The sequence below is a fragment of the Mirounga leonina genome, unplaced genomic scaffold, assembly GCF_011800145.1.
Source record: "Mirounga leonina isolate KUSES-001 unplaced genomic scaffold, KU_Mleo_1.0 Mir_165, whole genome shotgun sequence".
NCBI lineage: Eukaryota > Metazoa > Chordata > Mammalia > Carnivora > Phocidae > Mirounga > Mirounga leonina.
The window spans coordinates 66,735,451-66,753,325 of NW_023270415.1; the positions used below are offsets into that span (position 1 = coordinate 66,735,451).

Consider the following 17,875-nt stretch of genomic DNA (forward strand, 5'->3'; position numbering starts at 1 on the left):
GGGCCTCTTTTTGGCCTACTTTTGCTTCCTTTTTTTCTTTTTACTGAATACAACACATATGTTGAAAAGAGCATACATCATCGTACAGCTCGTTAATTTTCACAGATGTGTGATACCAGCACCCAGGCCGAGAAGCAGAAAATTAACGACACCCAGAAGCCTCCCCGCGCCCTCTTCCACTGAGTGTCCTCTCGACCTTCAGAAAGCCGGAGAGCTCAAGTCCTGGGCCCCTGGCCGCGGTAAGCGACGCCCGGGGGTGGTCTGAAAAGCCCAAGAACCGAGAAGACGCTTACCCACAAACTTGAAGCGACTCATGTTAGCAGCGCCGGCTCCTCCCCGGCGGAAGCGGAAGTACTCGCCGTCGCCCCGCCCTTCCGGCTGCCCCGCCCCTAGGCCCGGTCTCCGGCTTCCCGGCAGCCCCCGCGGCCGCTGGAGGAAGCGGGTCGTCATGGCGTTCTGCGGGCCGGGTCCCTACCTGACCCACCAGCAGAAGGTGTTGCGGCTTTATAAGCGGGCGCTGCGCCACCTGGAGTCGTATTGCGTCCACAGGTGGGAGAGGGAGAGCCGGGGCGCGGGGGGGTGACCCCGGGGATCCTCACAGAGGCTGAGAGGCCTTGGGGGACCGAGCGACTCAAGGACATGGGGGACGAAGTGGGAAGGCGGCCATAGACCCGGGTTCAAATCCACGCTTCGTTGCTTCTAGCGGCGGGACCTTGAAGAGTTGTTTATCTGGCCCAGGCCTCAGTTTTCTGTTCAGGAAGAGCGACGCAGGACCAGCGCAGAGGGTTGCCTGACGATTAAATGAAATAAAGGAAAGTTCCTAAAACTCTAGCTTATTGTGCGTCCAGCGCTCACTGTAGAAGAGCTTTCTTCTTGACCTTCTTGTTGCTAATATTAGCAGCAGGAATATGTGCATTGTTTTCTGTAGTCTTCATAACAACTTCAGGAGTTAGGGATTATTTAGCCTTAATTTACAAGTAAGAAAATAGGCATGGAGAGTAACTTGCCAAGGCCCTACAGCTGGTGAGTGGCCGGGCCAGGATTAAAACTCAGGTGCTAACCTCAAAGCATCACCAGTCCCCCACTTCTCCAATCAACTTTCCTCTTTTTAGCTTCAGCCCTTTCCACTATTTTCACGTCCACATAATTCTTTACCAGCCACGTCGTTCTCTTTCTTCTCTCCATCTGAGAGTAGTCTTAGGACAGAGTCTTAAAACATGGATTTTCGTTACCTGGAGGCAGTGCATGTGTGTGGATGCTGGGCCTCCACTGCCTCATAGGAATCCTAAAGCCTAGTCCCAGGAGAAGGGCTTCTGGGAGAAACCTCTAAACGATGGGAAACTAAGTAGGTCTGGAAAAGTTGTGGAGGGTATCCTTAAAGCCCACATTGCATATTTGTGATTATTGGAAAGTCATTGACCTACTTTGCTAGACAGAAAGATGGCCAGGTTCATTGTAACATTGTTAGTTTCTTCCCTGATTTTTCCTTATTCATTCATCTGACAAAATTTGCAACTCAGGTTCTATGCTGGCTACTGAATAAACAAAAACTAGTAAGTCCTCTTTCTCGGCTGTAGCAGCTCACGGATTAATGGGGAAGATGGACATGTAAACAAGAGAATTATCACTCTTATAAATATGAAGGAAGTTGAGCTGTCAAGAATTCAGGTAACACTGAACTGCATCTGGGAATATTAAAATCCATAGTCCTGGAGGAGAAGATGAAAGCATCTCCTATGATAACACTGACTCAGTGGTTTTTAAGTCTCGCTGACGTCCTCTCCCAGGACTTTTCTTCATCCATTTGTCCTCCGTGCTATTTGTTCTCCATGGTTCCATCCCAGGTCCTTGGTGGTGGTGTATATGCTTTGGGCAGCCTCATCTAATGCTGGGACTTGAGTTACCACCTAGGCTCACTTGTCTCTAGAGCTGTTTTCCATTTATTTGTTAGATAACCTACAGTTCTCTGAAACTCAACTTGTCTTAATGCCTTAAAACCAAACTCTACCTCATTTTGATTTTCTTCCTAAATTCCCTGTCTCAGCTAATAGCATTGATTAGTAATACAGTCACTCAGCTTTAAGTCTTAGAATCGTTCTTACGTACTCCCTACTTATTCCGAGGCCAGTGACACACGTGCTTGTATGCAGTGTATATTTGGACACTGATTTTTGTAAATTCTCTCCACAGTGTAATAATATTGTAACTGACATTGAGCAGAGGAGGTAGGAGGCATCTGTCTGAAGTGTGTTGTTGATATGTTTTAACTCCTCAAATCTTTAGGATACTTTTAAGATCTAGATACTGTTACTAACACTTTTGTAGAGGAGGAACCCCTGGCCTAAAGACATTAATTTACCCAGATTACACAGCTAGTAAGCTAAGATTTAGTCTGAAACGATCTGATTTTAGCAGACACTCTTATAATTCTGTAATGTAAATGTTTCTCTCCTGTCTCCTACCATCACAGGTGCCTGCTTCAGGCCCTTCTCATCTGTGGCTTGGATTATTGTCGAAGCCAAATGATCTCTGCCTTCCGTTTCTTCTAGAACCTGACCTTAACTTGCCTACAGTCGTGCAGTTAGTGTCAGAATTAGGATTCAAACCCAGATCTGTGTGATTGATTCAAGCAATACTGTTTCCACTGTGTAACACCTCCCTTCCTACTCACCTTTGTATTTCCAGAATTTAGCACAGTGCCTAGCACAAGGTAGGAGGTATCTCAGTAAGTTGTCATTCAATGAGTGTTGAATGATCCGACAGAGGCTGTAGTTTTTCTCTCTTGCAAATTATCTTTTTGTGTGTGTGTTTGAATCAGCATTCCTTTTTTGGAGGCGAGAGGGGGGAAAGTGGTTAGGTTGTGTTTAATACAGTATTTTTTTTTGCTGCTGCCGCCGTGTGGGGAGCTGCCGCGGAGGCAGTCATAATGATGTGGCTGCTTCATTGGCAGGGTCTGGGGTGCCTCCAGGTAGTTACGCTACACATTCAGAAGATGTTAGTAGAAGTGCAGCCTCTTGTCAGACAGTAATCCTGCTCAGCTGAGTAGATAACCTTTCTAATCTCCAAAACCATTTTGGTTAAAGGGACAAATACCGGTACTTCGCTTGTTTGATGAGAGCCCGGTTTGAAGAACATAAGAATGAGAAGGACATGGTGAAGGCCACCCAACTGCTGAGGGCGGCGGAGGAAGAATTCTGGCACAATCAGCATCCTCAGCCATACATCTTCCCTGAGTCTCCAGGAGGGACCTCCTATGAGAGATATGAGTGTTACAAGGTAGGCGAGCACTGCAGTGGTGACTGCCTTCGGAGAGGCAGACCTTTTTTCTCCCGTCCCAAACCTCAGCCCCAAATCCGCTTGCCCCGTTAGGGGCAGCTAGGCAAATTTCTTTCCTGCCAGTGGTAAATACTTTTCTATTTGCAGGTGTCCATTTTCTCTGTCCCAGGTGACATTCTTGTTGCCTTGTCTTTCTGAATTCAGCTCCAAGGTCTTGCAGTATCTTTTTGGCAAAGCAATGCGCTAAATTACTTGGTATATAACTCATTTTGGGATCTTAAAGTTAACCAATTCGGATTGGTGCTTGGTATTTTGGAGCAATTACAGGTAACAGTCCCGCACCGCGTCAAGCTGCTCTGCGTAATTAGAGAATGCAGATCAGAGAGGATTGGTGCCAGCTGTCTTTGAACTGACCTTGAGGTTTCTCAGCCCTTGGCTCTTTGACTCTGAGATGTTCTTTGTGTCGGGGTCAGCTCACCCTCCGTTGGTCGTTGTGCAGCACCTGAGACGTCTGATGCTTGCAGTGGTTATAAAAATACACCGTCATTTTTGCCTTCTGCCTCCTGAGCAGGCCCTGCAGGTGGCACGCCCACACCTCCTATGGGCTGACGCGGTGATTTCCCCTCCTGACAGGTGCCCGAGTGGTGCTTAGATGACTGGCATCCCTCCGAGAAGGCGATGTATCCTGATTACTTTGCCAAGAGAGAGCAGTGGAAGAAGCTGCGGATGGAAAGCTGGGAGCGGGAGGTGAGTCTTCCCTGCCTTTCGCCTCACGGTTTGGCCCACATGGTCCGCGCCTGGAAGGGGCTCAGGTTCTGTTCCCCAGGTGCAGAAGTCCAGGATCCAGTTATGACAGTTACTGCGGCCCCTTGCCTCTCAGATATACTTGCGTTTCTAAATGTGGTAAACGTAACCTTTACAGCCTTCTTGCAAACGGGTGACAGGGTGTCGCTGGTCTCTTTGGGTTTTCTGCTCTTTGATTTTGCTTCTCCCCTCCTTCTCCTCAGTCCTCTGCCTGACCATCTTCCTGTACCCTCCTGTCCCTGAACTTTCCTCTCCACCAGCATCTTGGACATTTTTCATTCGTGGTGTCTGATTTACATTTTTAAAAGCTCAACTTTAGTGTGAAGAGTATATTGGAGAGGGCAAGAGGAGAAGTGGAGAGACCAATTTGGGGTTGTTGCAGTTTGGTCAGAAGATTATGGCAACCAGCATGGGGGTAGGGGGGATGCAGTGAATAGGGAAAGAAATCGATTCAGGGTATCATTTGGCGGGATATGAAGGCTGACTGGATGTGGGGGGTGCATGAGGGACAGGGAGCAATCGAGAATGAGATCCATGTTAACACCTGGAGTCTGGTGATGGTTTATTGAGATGAAGAAGAGGAAAAAACGGGCACCAGTCGGTTAAACATCTGACTCGCAATTTCTGCTCAGGTCGTGATCTCAGGGTTGTGAGATGGAGCCCCATGTCCGGCTTCACACTCAGTGGGGAGTCTGCCTCTCTGCCCCTGCCCCTGCATGTTCCCTTCTTCCCCCCCCCCTCAAATAAATAAATAAATAAATAAAACCAGGTGTCAGGGGGACAAGTAAGTGTTTGGTTTTAAATTTGTTAAATTTGAGAATGCTGTGAGACACCAAGTGAGATGTCAATAGGCGACTTTGGGTGTAGGAACCTGGAACTCAAAGGAGAGATTTGAGCTCGAAACAAATTTGTGAGTTATCCATTGTTTTAAAAGCCGCGGAAATGAAGGAGATCCTTATGAGAGAGGAGAGAGAGCAGAAAAGTCACAGGCGCTCCCACTTGTGGAGGTGAGGAAAGGAGGCAGCAAAGCACCCAGCAAGGGGAGAGGGGTGACAGCGAGTCCAAGCCAAGAGAAAGTGTTTCAGGAACAGCCAGTCAGGGTTGGTCATTTTTGCTGAAGGTTGCTAAAAGGTGGAATAGAGTGAGGGCCGGAAATAATGTCCACGGACTGTGGCTATAGGAAGGGCATTCATGACCTTGGAGAGCCTTTTCTGGAGGGTTTAATCACACCAGTAAGAGTGAGCAGAAGGTAAGAGAGAGAAGGCGGGGGGGGGGGGGGGGGGGAGTTCTTGAGAAGTTTCGCTGGAACAGTAACTGGAGGCCAAGGCATTATTTTCTTTTTAAGATAAGAAATGATGCATGTGTGCTGAGAGAAGGTTCGGGGCGAGGGAGAAATGGACAATGTTGAAGCAAGGTGGAAGAGGTCAACGGGGAAAGCTTTGGAGAAGAGCGACGGGATCCCAAGCATGTGTGAGGGCCTCTGAAAGAACGGGTTCTTCCTCCACTAGAACTGTACAGACGGTGCACGTACATACATCCGGGCTAGAAGTTTTGACGATGGGAAAAGGAGAGTTCTATGTGACAGCTTCTCTGTTTTAGCAAAGAGGAAAAAGGCATGAAGTGGGCGCAGCCTGTTTTGGAGAATGTGGAGAAGATGTGGGAGTCACGGCAGAGGATGAGATCACTGGGAATAATAATAGGATTGCCAGGTAGTGGTGAAGGCCCGTTTGAAGTTGGGACTAATTAATGTGTTGTGACGTTGGTTTGTTGCAGCATTTTTTTCTTTCTAGCAACACCAGCTGTCTGGGTGCAGTCTGGAAGGTGGATGGTGTGGTGTGTCCAGTGGAGAGTGTCGAGAGACCAGAGGTTACTCAAAAGGGAGTGATTGCCATGATGGGATGGAAGCGGCTAAAGCAGGCACGGAGTCAGGAGGCTGATGCAGAGAAGGACAAATTGGGTCAGAGGATCTGTGAACTGGCAATTTCTGCGTTTCAAAAAGCATTCTCAAGGGGATATTTAAGCACATGAGCTGGAGAGGGCTTCTGTGGTTAGTGGGATATTTGATCCACGATTGTCTTTTAAGATTTAGAGAGCACGCACTCAAGCTGGGGGCGGGGGGTGGGCAGAGGGAGAGAATCCTTGAGCGGACTCCCTGCTCAGGGCAGAGCCCAATGTGGGGCTTGATCCCAGGACCCCGAGATCGTGACCTGGGCCAAAACCAAGAGTCAGACAGTTCACCGACAGAGCCACCCAGGCGCCCCTGATTCATGACTTATATGTTCTTTTAAGTTATATATAATTTGAAAGTTATATGGGTTCTGGTGATAAGGTCCAGGATGTTGACTGCAGAAGTTGTTGGCCAAGGTGGAGTGAGAGGAGTCATTGTGACCAAGGAGGGCAGTGCTTGCTAAGAAATGTCTCCTCATTTGTAAACAGGAGGTGTGTTTATTCATGGAGAGCAGCAGGTTTGCTCTTCAGTTGGTGCCAGATAACGTCGTCTTCTCCACAAAAACCTTCTTTACCTAGTTTGTCTCACTGTTATTAAACCAGCACATACGCTGGAGACTCAGGTCACCCACGATCTAGAATTGAGTTTTCTGGAGGAAGCTTTAGAAAACCATTATCTGGGGAGGGGGTCCCTTACATGTCCTCTTCTATGGGGACAGTGATAGTCTTGGAGATCACTGAACTTGGGGTGGGTGGGCAGGATCAGGCAGAACAGAGCGCATTTTCACATGTGATTTCATGGTATCTCTTGTCCTGGTTGCTATTGGGGGGAGGCTTTAAAATGAACATCTCTAATATATATGAATTAAGGTTTCCTAATGGTGCTTTTGGAGGGCACGTAGCGGAGACATAAAAATATTTTTTAGGGGGTACAGGTTGGGGACCATAACAAAGGGAATGGGACTGGTAATGGTCAGTTTTGCATCGTAAGAGATGGGGTGGGAGGATTTCTCAGCTTTGCTGTTTTAAGAATGGGAAAACCCTTAAGCAGAATTGTTTCTCTGAGTTAAACTGTGGGTATAAACATAATGCAGGTATATATAAAAACCACCGCGGCAGGTTTTCCAGTCAGCGCGACTCTGATGGTTCCTCCCTTCCCCCTTTCCAGGTTAAGCAGCTACAGGAGGAAACCCCAGTTGGTGGTCCCAGCACTGAAGCTTTGCCCCCGGCCCGGAAGGAAGGTGATCTGCCCCCACTGTGGTGGCACATTGTGACCAGGCCCCGGGAGCGGCCCATGTAGCGGGAGAGGGAGACACCCCACCAGCCAGTCGCGCTCGCAAGTGAAATAATTTACAGCACATAGACACACTTGCCCTAATAAAAGTAACTCAATACGGTATGACTGCTGCGTTCTTCTGGGGGTCTGCACGACGCCAAGCGCGTGTGCCCCCGTTGTCTCTTCCCACTTGCGCAGAGAAGTATGGGAAGTGTGGCCAAGTGTCCTCTGCCCCAGGAAGTCCTATTGCTAGCACGTGTTATCAGGGAAAATAGCAGAACCAGATACAAGATTTACTCTTGAGGATTTTAGTTGAACAAACCCTATTTGAAGGCTTAGTGACTGGGATGAATACAAAGTCAAGAGAAGGTACGCAAATCCTGAGGACTTGAGAAAACATTTTGGTTTTGTAAAGGTGCCAGGAATGACATTTTAGTGTGATTAAAAGGTTAACTCTAAGCAGCACATACTCAACGAATCAGCCTGGAGTTCACGGGCTTTGCTCGGGAGCGGAGGTTTGGGGGCTGGGGTGAAGCTTCCCCGGGACGGTTTTCCGGCTCTGCCTCTCTACTGTAGCTTGGGTGGTCTGCGGACTCCCAGGTAAGGGGACAGCAGAACTCTAAGTGTTGGAAGCAGTGTCTTTTAAAGGTAGAGCCATTTTTAAAACCATCATCAACCAAACCCACTGGCTTTCAGTTGGTGATAACTCACTAGAATTACGTTCAAACAGTTCATGAGTGGAGGCTGCTAGTGTTCTTAGGGCCCAGGGCCATCCCAGAGGTAATGTTCTCTGGTTTCCTAAGTAAGCCCAGTCGGAGTCTGCGTGCGTCTCCTAACAGTTGATGAAGACCTGGAACTGAATTTTAATAAGTCTTGACATCCAGGACTTTTTCTAGTGGTTCTTTATTTATAATGTAGGCTGAAGCAATTGTTACAAGGTAGAAGGGAGACACATTACACAACTGTTATTTATACAAGTTTAGAACAAAAAACTGCACGGGGAGAGGTCAACTCTCAGTACAAACTAGCAACTAAACCACAATAATTTACCTTTAGAAACGATTTCTTTATTTTTAGCTGTGACCCTGCTTTTACAATATGCAAAAACACAAACAGAACTACCCAAGGTGTGTCGTCACATTCTTTCTACATTGAATTTGGCAACATTTTATATTAAATTTATTCAGATTATACTAGCGTTTAAAAACTAAACAAGTGAAAAGCTGTACCAAGGTACAGTTACATCCATTTATTTCCAAGGTTTAAAATACCACTTTTATCTATTGTCATTACCTTGTAGTGATTTCTGCTTTTGCAAAAACCATCTCAAGCATCATATGCACAATGCATCAGCTACTTGTAGTCATCAAGATTGGTGGGCTAAACCACAGGCACTACTGTTGCTTATATTCTGAAGAAGGAGCTTGTTCTTCAAAGAAAAAAAGCTTAAATAGTTTCTAATAATCATGCCTTTGCTTTAAAGCCATAACATAAAATGCCCTTGAGCAATCACAGCAGTGTTAAATGTTAATATCTAGAACAGTGACTATACAGGTGCGTTACTCTCACATCCAGTGCAGTTAGGTATTAAAGCAGAAGATTATATAACTGAAGATTAGAGCCAACAGAAACCTGCAGGGTCTGTGGGACCCACCAAGCTCCGGTTTCTTCAAGAGAAACTGACCCGAGTGCTAAGGGGCTTGCTTGGTCCTTTTGAACATGTCTTCTCCAAACAAGATCCCTTTAAATCTACAAATCTCTGTTGGCTTTAGGGAATGGGCATTAGAACAAATTTAACTTTCACTTAAAAAAGACATAAATCCATTCCAAAAAACATTACCTAGAATACCAAAAAAAAAAAAAAAAAAAGAAGAAGGGACAGTATAGTGGTCAGATTCCCAGTGACAATAAATAAATCCTCCGCTCTTCAATGTTTGGTATGATGCCAATTAACTGCCACTTATTTAAAAGAAGAGAAGAAAAACAAGCCCCCAGGTCGGTAAACACATTGGCAAGTTGCTAGATTCCAAGCTGGTTACCCTTGTTAAATCCGCTCGAGTTTGTTCAAAATATTTGGACTTTTCAACGCGCCCAGCCTGCTGGGCACGGTTAAGTAAAAGGCATTGGCTATATCTAAGAATTCCCTGCTATCATTTTTAAATGTTTTCACATTTTTAAAACTGCCTTACCCTTTTTGGATGTATTTGGATTCAATGAACGTGGGTACGAGAGACGAGTAACTGAAGGGGGGCGGGGGGGGAGCTCTGGGTCTACCCGGTGGCGGCAGCATGCACGGGACTGGAGGTGGGTGCTGTGTGCAGTCAAGAGGAATCGTGGGACAAAGGAAGTCCTTAAACACCCTACAGAAACAAACACTGCAATCCAGTATGGCTTATTCGGATGCATTTACCATGAAGCTACTAGAAATTCAACCTACGAGGCTACTCTTAAATGTTAACAGGATCGGCTATGTTGACTGTGTGCCCCTCCCACGGCCCTCCCCCCCAATCCCAACAGAGTCTACCATTTCCGGATTTACTTCACTCCGAATATTGCTCATCATTTGTTACTCCTGCTTTTCTCAGCCAGAACATACTACATGTAAATGAAGATTTTAACCCTTGATCCATTTTGTTTGTACATTAAAATAACTTGAATTTGCTTCTAAGCCAGACTACTACAATGCATCTACAAAAGCTTGCAGGAAAAAAAGGAGAGAGAAAAGAAAAGGCTAATAAGTAGAGTTATCTTTTTTTCTGAAATTAACTACTTTGTGTTTCCCCTTGCCCCGACCACCCCCCCAACCCATTATGCATTTAAAATTTTACAAAGACTTGTAAAAAAGTTAAATGGAATTTGGCACCTTCAGAAAAATCAAAAGGGAAACTAAGATTAGAATGTGCAGAAAGAAAACGGTCAATATTTACAAATTAAAAGATCAAAGTTATGTCAGTTACATATGTTGCTTTTAATTCTTATCTAAAGGTGTCGAGTACTTTCAATTTCAAAAGAGCTGTATTCTGAGTTGCCTACAAAATCTTTTGTCTGATTATAGATTGGAATGGATCGAGACAAATTAGGTTTTATGAATTAAACAGTTCCTTCCCCCACTGGCAGCGTTTCTTGGGAGCCTAGCGCGCCTACGAGAAGCGAGGGGCTGAGCGGTCGTTGGTCGTGGTCTTCTTCAGTTTCACGCCCCTTCGGATGGCGTTCAGCATGTCTTCCCCTTGCGGAGTATCTCTCGGGCTCAGCTCTGCAGCGTCGCTCTCCGGGATCTGGCCTGGGGAAGCAGTGGCACTTGGGGGATCCCTCTCCTGGTCTTCGGCCTCGCTCTCTGGAATCGCCTGTCTGTGCTCCTCGGGGATACTTGGCTTCGGGCCTGGGAGAGGAGGGTTGACGGAGGCTTGGCCGCTCCACATGGAGGAGGGCATGCTGGTGACACCCTGGGGGCCCTCGCCTACAGCCGGCAACTCAGGGCTGTGCTCACCCCTCTCCTCTGGCCCGTCCGGGGGCGCGGGCAACACCCCGGGCAGGTCTGGGACGGTTGGGGTCTTGACGGGGATCACGGGGGTCTTGATGGGGATGGGGCCGGCTCCGATGGTCCCCCGGCGGACAGAAGGCTTGGTGGAAGGGGTCCGTCGGATGGTTGCAACCCCCGGGGTGACCATAGCCGGTCCGAGGGTGGTGGGGAGGCCAGCCGTTGAGGCTGGGCGCTTGGCCTGGAACATCCGTCGGTAGGACTGGCTGATGTCGCTGTTTCTCGGGATGGTGGAGGATTTGTCAAACTCCTGCTGATCTGCCTCCTGGTCGCCACTTACAGAGAAATAATCATAATCTGAAACTGATGATAAGATTTGATTAGGACTCTCCGCGGCAGCAGCTCTGCTTTTCGGTTCTTTGGTGTCGGAGGAACAAAAGGCACAAGAGGCAAGATGCTCTACCCGCCACCTCATCCCCAGCCTCCCCCAGTCTCTGCACCATCCTGAGAAGCCCTCGACGTCCGAGCAGTCCCCGCAGGGGTCTTCGGTTCCCCGCTCTAACCCTGGGCCCCAGGACGGCAGCGGACGCCCAGAGCGGGCTCGCTGCCCCCCAGCGTCTCCCGGCGGAGTAAGGGGGCGGGCGGGAAGAGGCGAGGAACGCCACACCCCCGCCGGTCCCGAGGCGGACGCGAGGATCCAGCCTCAGCCGGACTACCACCGCCGCCCGAGTCACGCGTCGGGCAAAGGCAGGAGAGCGAGCGGAGCCCCGGGCGCCGAGCCCCCGAAACCACGCGCGCAGTCCGGCCGCAGCCCGAGGCGTGCGCGCTTCGTCTCGGCACCCGGGCTCCCGAGGGCGGTGGGCGCAGAGCGGGCTTCTGAGCCGCCGCAGCACCCGCCGCGGCACTGCGGGACGGCCGGCAGCGCGCCCCGGAGGACCCCACGCACCGCCCGCTGCTCCCCGGGACAGCAAAACGGCCCTGCGGGGGCCCACGCAGTCTCAGGAGCTTGGAGCGACGGGCTGCACTCGGGCCGGTCCCCCCCCCCCCTCCTCTGGCCCCTGGGCTGCCATCTGGCTGGCGCGCGCGGCGCTGAGGGACGCAGGGCTCCCGGGGGACTGGGCGGAGTGGGTTCCGAACCCGGGGCTCGGGCTCGGGGCGCCCTGACCGCCACAGACCGCGGCGCAGTCGCTGTGGCGGCGCGGCCCCCGCCCAGGAGGGAGGCCGCCGCTTCGCCGCCGCCGCCAGCCCGGGCTGCCTCGTACCTTGGGAGGGGATGGTGTCCTCCGAGCAGCACGGGGTGGTGGTCTGGGTGCTGTAGCCGCTGGAGCACTGCAGCGAGTCCCGGCTGCTCCTCTGGGTGTCCAGCTGGAGGCCCCGCGACAGGGCCAGCGCCAGTTCCTCGCACGCCTCCATCTCCTCACCAGGCTGCAGCGGGGAGGCGACAGAGACAGACAAGCCACCAGGGCCGTGAATCCCCCGTCCCATGTCCCCAGAGCCGTTCTGCGTCCTTCAAGTGGGAGCCTCAGTACTACTCCTAACCCGCTCCCGTGAACATCACCCGTCTGTGGGTCCTACCCAGGCTCTAGAAAGTTCCAGGAGTCCGATTTCAGTGCCAGGCCCTTCCCTGGGGGCCCTCTAATCACTACAGAACAGGGAGTGGGGGTCGGGGCTCAAGCCCCTCCAGTGCCGGGCCGACTCGGCCCCCTGTGCCGGTCAGCACACGGCCGCCAGCCAGGGCTAGAGGGGTCCAACCAGCTGTAGCGAATAAAAGCGTCACCCTGGGGCCCCTGGGGGGGCTCAGTCGTTAGGGATCTACCTTCGGCTCAGGTCATGATCCCAGGGTCCTGGGATCGAGCCCCGCATCGGGCTCCCTGCTCCGCGGGAGGCCTGCTTCTCCCCCTCCCACGCCCCCTGCTTGTGTTCCCTCTCTCGCTGTGTCTCTGTCAGATAAATAAAATCTTAAAAAAAAAAAAAAGGCGTCACCCTGGTGGCAGCTGACACGGTCATGCTCCGCGGTCTCTGCGCTTCGTCAGCCGCTGCGGGCGCGCCCCCCGCGGCCGTGGGCCCTCCTCCACTGGGGTCTGGCTCCCACTTCTCCTTGCGGCGCTGTAGGGTGTTCACCAGAGGCTGGTCGTAGGGTCCTGGCTTGGCCCAGTCCTAAGCAGAAGGCACGCCGTCAGGCGCCTGGCCTCCGCCATCCGGAAGGCTGTAGAAGCCTCCGGACAGCTGCCCACAGAAGGCAGCCGGCCTCTGGGGAAGCTCGGGCTAGGACAGGCCAGCAGGCCCTTCTACCGCGTCCTCACCCGGCTCTAAAAGGAGGGACTGGAAAATCCTTTGGCGGGGCCCCCGGGGAACCTCCCCTTTCCTCCTATCCGCCCAAAGATGAAACACCCTCACCAACCAGGCAGGTACCTGTGGGTGACTCTTAGTTAGTAGCCACCTGCAGCTGACCAACTGTCTAAGGTGTCTGAAGGCCCCAGCCGGTGGAGAGCACATGCCCCGGGGACCAGGCCCTCCCTGCGGGTGTCTGAAGGGACCCCCTCTCCTCCAGCCCAAATGGCTTCACTTGAGCCAAGTGGCCACCAGGGGGCACTAACGGGAGTCAGCCCCTCCCGCTGAGGCTGAACCTCCGCCTCCAGGAAACTGGGCCTGGGCCCCAAAGGGCACCCGGGAAGTGCCCCCCTGAGGCCCTCACAGAGGGAGGGGAGGCCTCTGGGGTCAGCAGAAAGATTTTTGAGGAGCACGAGGGGTCCACACTACTTGTGAGGGATTAAGTCGAGACCTCAAAATGCCGCAGCCTGGGATCACCTACTATTCGAAGTAGGGACACCACCTCTCAGAATAGGATTGGACTTGCTAGGAACTCATTTTAAAACTTTGTTTTTGTATTAAGGCAAACACATTTTGAGAGTAAACAAATGAGACTAAAAAATAAAGTCTGCATTTACTTTTGAGATCAAGCATGGTAAGCCAACCCCCAGTTTGCATTATGGTTCTGTTGCCGTGGCCCAGTAAGGGACTCGAGGGGCAAGTCTGGGGCACGCGGCCGGGGAGGGCAGTGGCTCCCAGCCCCTGTAATGCTGACACCCCGCAGCGGCCCCCAGCAGCGCGGAACTGCAGGGCGCCACCGTCTGCCCGGGCTGAGGGAAGGTGCGTGACAGGGAGCCTCTCCCATCTCAGCTCCGCGTGCAAATTTCTCCCTCAGATCTGCCTGCTGCTTTTTGGTTCTTCCCGGTGGGAACTTTCTTAGGGAGAGGGGTTCTATGGGGAGGAAGGCAGAGTGTGGAAGGGAGGGCTGAGGGGGGTCAGGATGGGGGATCGTGGGACAGAAGTGGGGGGAGCACAGCCATGAGAGGGGGCGGAGGGAGAGGAGAGGAGGGGAGGGAGGAGAGACACAAACCTTCCAGCTAGGGATCTGAGATGACGGGAACATGCCGGGCCCAATGGTGTGATAATGAGCGAAGTCTGGAAGGTGGACAGAGGTGACCCGAGGGAGCAGGCGGGAGGCAGGCGGGCAATGAGGGGAAAGGCTTGCCCCCATGGGCCCCACATGGGATTCACTTGGCAAACTACAGTGAGAAAACCCGTTAGACAACTGGAAACAAAACAAACAAAAAAGGGGGGGGAGAAAGGAAAATAAAATTAATATAACAGGATGAGTGTGGAGGTACAAGATGGCATTGACATTCAAGGGAGGAGGGGACCGGAGCCTTTATTCGGCAAACAAGCGGCGGGGCTCTGCTGCTCGTGGATGATCCGTGGGGTGAAAAGGGCCACGGGGCAAAGAGTACCCGTGGGACACCAGGCAAGTGCTCGGTCAAGGACATAACTTATCTACATTCTGGAATAGTGTGGAAATTGACCAGTGTCCTTCACTTGTGGCGTTCCCAATGGTTTTTGATCATTTAGCCAACGAAGCAGAGTTTCAGGGTGATCGTGATCTGCTCATCTCATTATGCAAATTTAAACATTCTCAAGCGTCAACTAAATCTGTTCATTCTAGGTTTCCGAAATCATCACACTGTTCAGGAGCAGATTCCAAATCGGGGTGAAGAGGGAGGAGGGGTCAGCAAACTAAAAGGCAGAAAAGCACACAGCCTCTGATGCAGCAGGAGGTCCCATCGGGCGGTGTGGCTACGGCGACAAGGGGGCCACAGTGGGGGAGGGGGGCTTGGGACGGCAAAGGGGAGATGGATGAGCACACGGCATTGTTCTGGGAAGGAGCCTTCCACCCCCGAGTTCCCCATATCCCTTCCTCTCCCTCAGGACGACGGCAAGGTCATGGCTCAGGAGGCTGGCGCCCATTCAAGAAAAAGCCCTCAGCCTTGTCCCTCTCTCTGTCCCCAAGAGTGGCTGCTCAGGGTGTGCCTTTGGTTGATTTCAGGTTTCAGGTCCCGGCGGTGACGGCCAGTGGCGGGCGGGGAGGGGGGGCGGAGAAGGGTGGCCGCGGTGGCCGGGGGCCCAGCCGGTCACCTTCTCTGTGGACGCCCAGGCGCCCATGGTGGAGCCTGAGCTGACCGAGGTGGGCGAGCTGCACTCGCTCACGGACTGGCAGGTTTCCGAGGCTTCGGAGGAGGCCGAGCTGGACGAGTTCTGCCGGCAGGGAGGGACCACGAGCCACCAGAAGTAGCAGGAAACCGAAAGAGAAGATGGGGCGGGGGGAGGGCACGCACAGAGAGAGAGAGAGAGAGAGAGAGAGAGAGAGACATATACACAGAAGAGGGAAGGATGAGAGAAGCAGAGGGTTAGGGTTATTTTTTTCCCCCCAAGACTGCACACACACACAGAGGCTTCCAAGCCCTCGAAAAGAAGCCGGAGACGTGGCAAGGCCCAGACCTGCCAGGCTGTCAGCCCCCCGCAGCCGGGAGCCCAATTTGGGTGTGTCTAGTCTGTGCAGGGCGCCGGTCAGGGGCGGGAACTCCCGGTGTTCCCCCGGGCATCTCTCCTCACGCCACAAGCCCAGGTCCCAGGGGGGGCCTGCCTCTGGCATCTCCCAGGTGCACAGGCCCCTTTGTTAGCTGAGGACTGACACCCCCCCGCCCCCCGGTCGGGCTTTGGCTCCAACGTCTCCAACTCCCGGCCTCGCCCCTGGTCACATGCAGCCTCTGCGCCCATGAAGGGCAGTTTCCAGCCCCTCTGAAGCTGCATCTTCGCAGGACAGGTTTTTAGGTTTCTCTGCCTGGGAAATGATTCTGAGGTTTGGGACAGTGAAGCCCTGAGCTCAGCGCAATGTTTCCAGTGGCCATTCAGGGAGGGAGGAAGCATCTGGAGCGGGGCCATTACAGAAAGGAGGTCTGACTTGGAACAACATCCCTTCGTGCCGATCTTTATTGAACCTCCAGTCTGGGGGTCACCCCCCGCCCCGCCCCGCCATCGGCCAGGGTCTGTGCTCCCAGGTCAGTCTCCTGACATTCAGTTCAGGCAGGGACTGGGCCAGGGGGCTCACCGATCCGTCTCAACTTTCTAGTCCTGTTCTGGCACGTGGCAGGTGCTTGGAATTACTGAATGGATGCGTGACAATGACCATCTCTTCCGTAGAAACTGGGTCCCCTGGGATAGTGCTTTGGGCACACCCAGGTATTTGCTCTAAATTTTGTTCACAGCTAGCTGCAATCTCTGGCTCGTCCTTTCGTTTAAATAAGCCCAGGGCGCCTGGGTGGCTCAGTCGGTTGGGCGACTGCCTTCGGCTCAGGTCATGATCCTGGAGTCCCGGGATCGAGTCCCGCGTCGGGCTCCCTGCTCAGCGGGGGGTCTGCTTCTCCCTCTGACCCTCCCCCCTCTCATGTGCTCTCTCAAATAAATAAATAAAATCTTTAAAATAAATAAATAAATAAATAAATAAATAAGCCCAACCCTACTGGGGTCTACTATTACTTCCCCCAAAGTGTTCCCACATCCCCTGTCAAGGAGGCCGGACTCATGTTTCTGTCCACTTCTTTCACTGCCAGAGAAAGAAAAGTTTCCGCCAACCATCTCCATCCGGGCTCTCCATCCTGCAAGCAGCGAGACTCCAAGAAGACAGTCTGCCGCATGGGGCCCCGTGGCACCACAGCAAGGACAGGCTCCCTGGCGGGTGCCCTGGCAGCCCCTCAAGCTTGGGGTCTGGTGAACCGGTCCCGGATCCAAAGTTTGAGGGGTTCGGATCCAAGTAACGTTTCTGTCACTTCTCAGTGGGGGAACCTCGGGCTTAATCTAAACCTCAATTTCTTTCATCTTTAGGGATCAGTAATATTGAACGGAAGAAGACGAAATGAGACTCTGTATCCAATGGATGACGATAAGGCGAAAGCGTATGTGTATGTGTGCGTCTGTGTCCAGAGAAGCCGGTTATCTCTGTAATTTGCCAGGGCTGTTCATTTTGGTCCCTCCAATTCAAGTCTGTTCAACTTGAAAAAAAGCCCATAAACCAGCGCAGGGCTATGGGTTCCTATTTCCTTTGACTTCTGTTCGTTTTTCCTAAAGATCCTCTCACCTTGATGGAATGAAGAGCTCTAGGATGAGACCCTCACCACAGACACAGCCCCACTCCTGGGCCTAAGGCACTAAGGTACGACTTGAAAAGAGCACAGGGTAGGAAAACGGGAGAATTCTTAACATCCTCCGTCACTCGGCACTCACTTCGAGCCATGAGACTGAGGGGAGCAATGAAGGGGTCCTGCCGCTTAGAGATGTGTGTTCCCTTCCTCACGTCCTAAATAAATGCTCCGGCCTATGTGATCTGTACGATTTCCTTAAGCTTCCCCTTTACCTTACAACTACAAGCAGCCCTAATGCCTTTTTGTAAAACTAGAATTCTCTACTAAATGCTGCAGCATCCCTGAGCTTATTAAGACTACCCTAGAGCTGCCAGCCAAGCAGATCTTGGGCACCGGCTTTCAGATTTGAGTAAATCCCCACACGCCACCTTCTGCTTCCCTCAGCGTAGCCGGAGGCAGAAGCCTCGCTTCAGCCTGACCCCCACTCACGGTGCGACAGGAAGGCTGGAGCGCAAGGCCTCCCCCTCCGTAGAAAGGAGCGTCAGCACCCGATACCCTGTTAACGTGTCCGCGGACTAACCACACACACAGAATTCGGCCGCGCAGAGGAACAGCCTT

The 17,875-nt window shown here is 52.0% G+C and overlaps 3 protein-coding genes across 8 annotated transcripts in view; 1 reads left to right on the forward strand and 2 right to left on the reverse strand.

Annotated features, from left to right (window-relative positions):
- Positions 1-355, reverse strand: part of TATDN1 (TatD DNase domain containing 1) — a 43,005-nt gene extending 42,650 nt beyond the window's left edge. For both annotated transcript variants that reach the window (XM_035011903.1, XM_035011902.1), the window contains exon 1: positions 294-355. In XM_035011903.1, the coding sequence (XP_034867794.1) occupies positions 294-315 (22 nt within the window). In that variant the 5' untranslated portion in view covers positions 316-355. The remainder of the gene's footprint in view (positions 1-293) is intronic.
- A 33-nt stretch (positions 356-388) lies between these two features.
- NDUFB9 (NADH:ubiquinone oxidoreductase subunit B9) lies at positions 389-7,426 on the forward strand. Its single transcript, XM_035011911.1, has 4 exons — positions 389-549; positions 3,084-3,276; positions 3,910-4,023; positions 7,196-7,426. Exons 1-4 carry the CDS (start codon positions 449-451, stop codon positions 7,325-7,327), a joined length of 540 nt encoding a protein of 179 aa, XP_034867802.1. The 5' UTR covers positions 389-448; the 3' UTR covers positions 7,328-7,426.
- A 762-nt stretch (positions 7,427-8,188) lies between these two features.
- MTSS1 (MTSS I-BAR domain containing 1) overlaps positions 8,189-17,875 on the reverse strand; it is a 160,731-nt gene continuing 151,044 nt past the window's right edge. For 3 of the 5 annotated variants that reach the window (XM_035011892.1, XM_035011895.1, XM_035011894.1), the window contains 5 exons: positions 15,255-15,374; positions 14,182-14,376; positions 12,765-12,938; positions 12,044-12,206; positions 8,189-11,144 (listed from right to left, as the gene is read on the reverse strand). In XM_035011892.1, the coding sequence (XP_034867783.1) occupies positions 10,444-11,144; positions 12,044-12,206; positions 12,765-12,938; positions 14,182-14,376; positions 15,255-15,374 (1,353 nt within the window). In that variant the 3' untranslated portion in view covers positions 8,189-10,443. The remainder of the gene's footprint in view (positions 11,145-12,043; positions 12,207-12,764; positions 12,939-14,181; positions 14,377-15,254; positions 15,375-17,875) is intronic. The other 2 variants (XM_035011893.1, XM_035011896.1) reach the window with 2 other exon arrangements.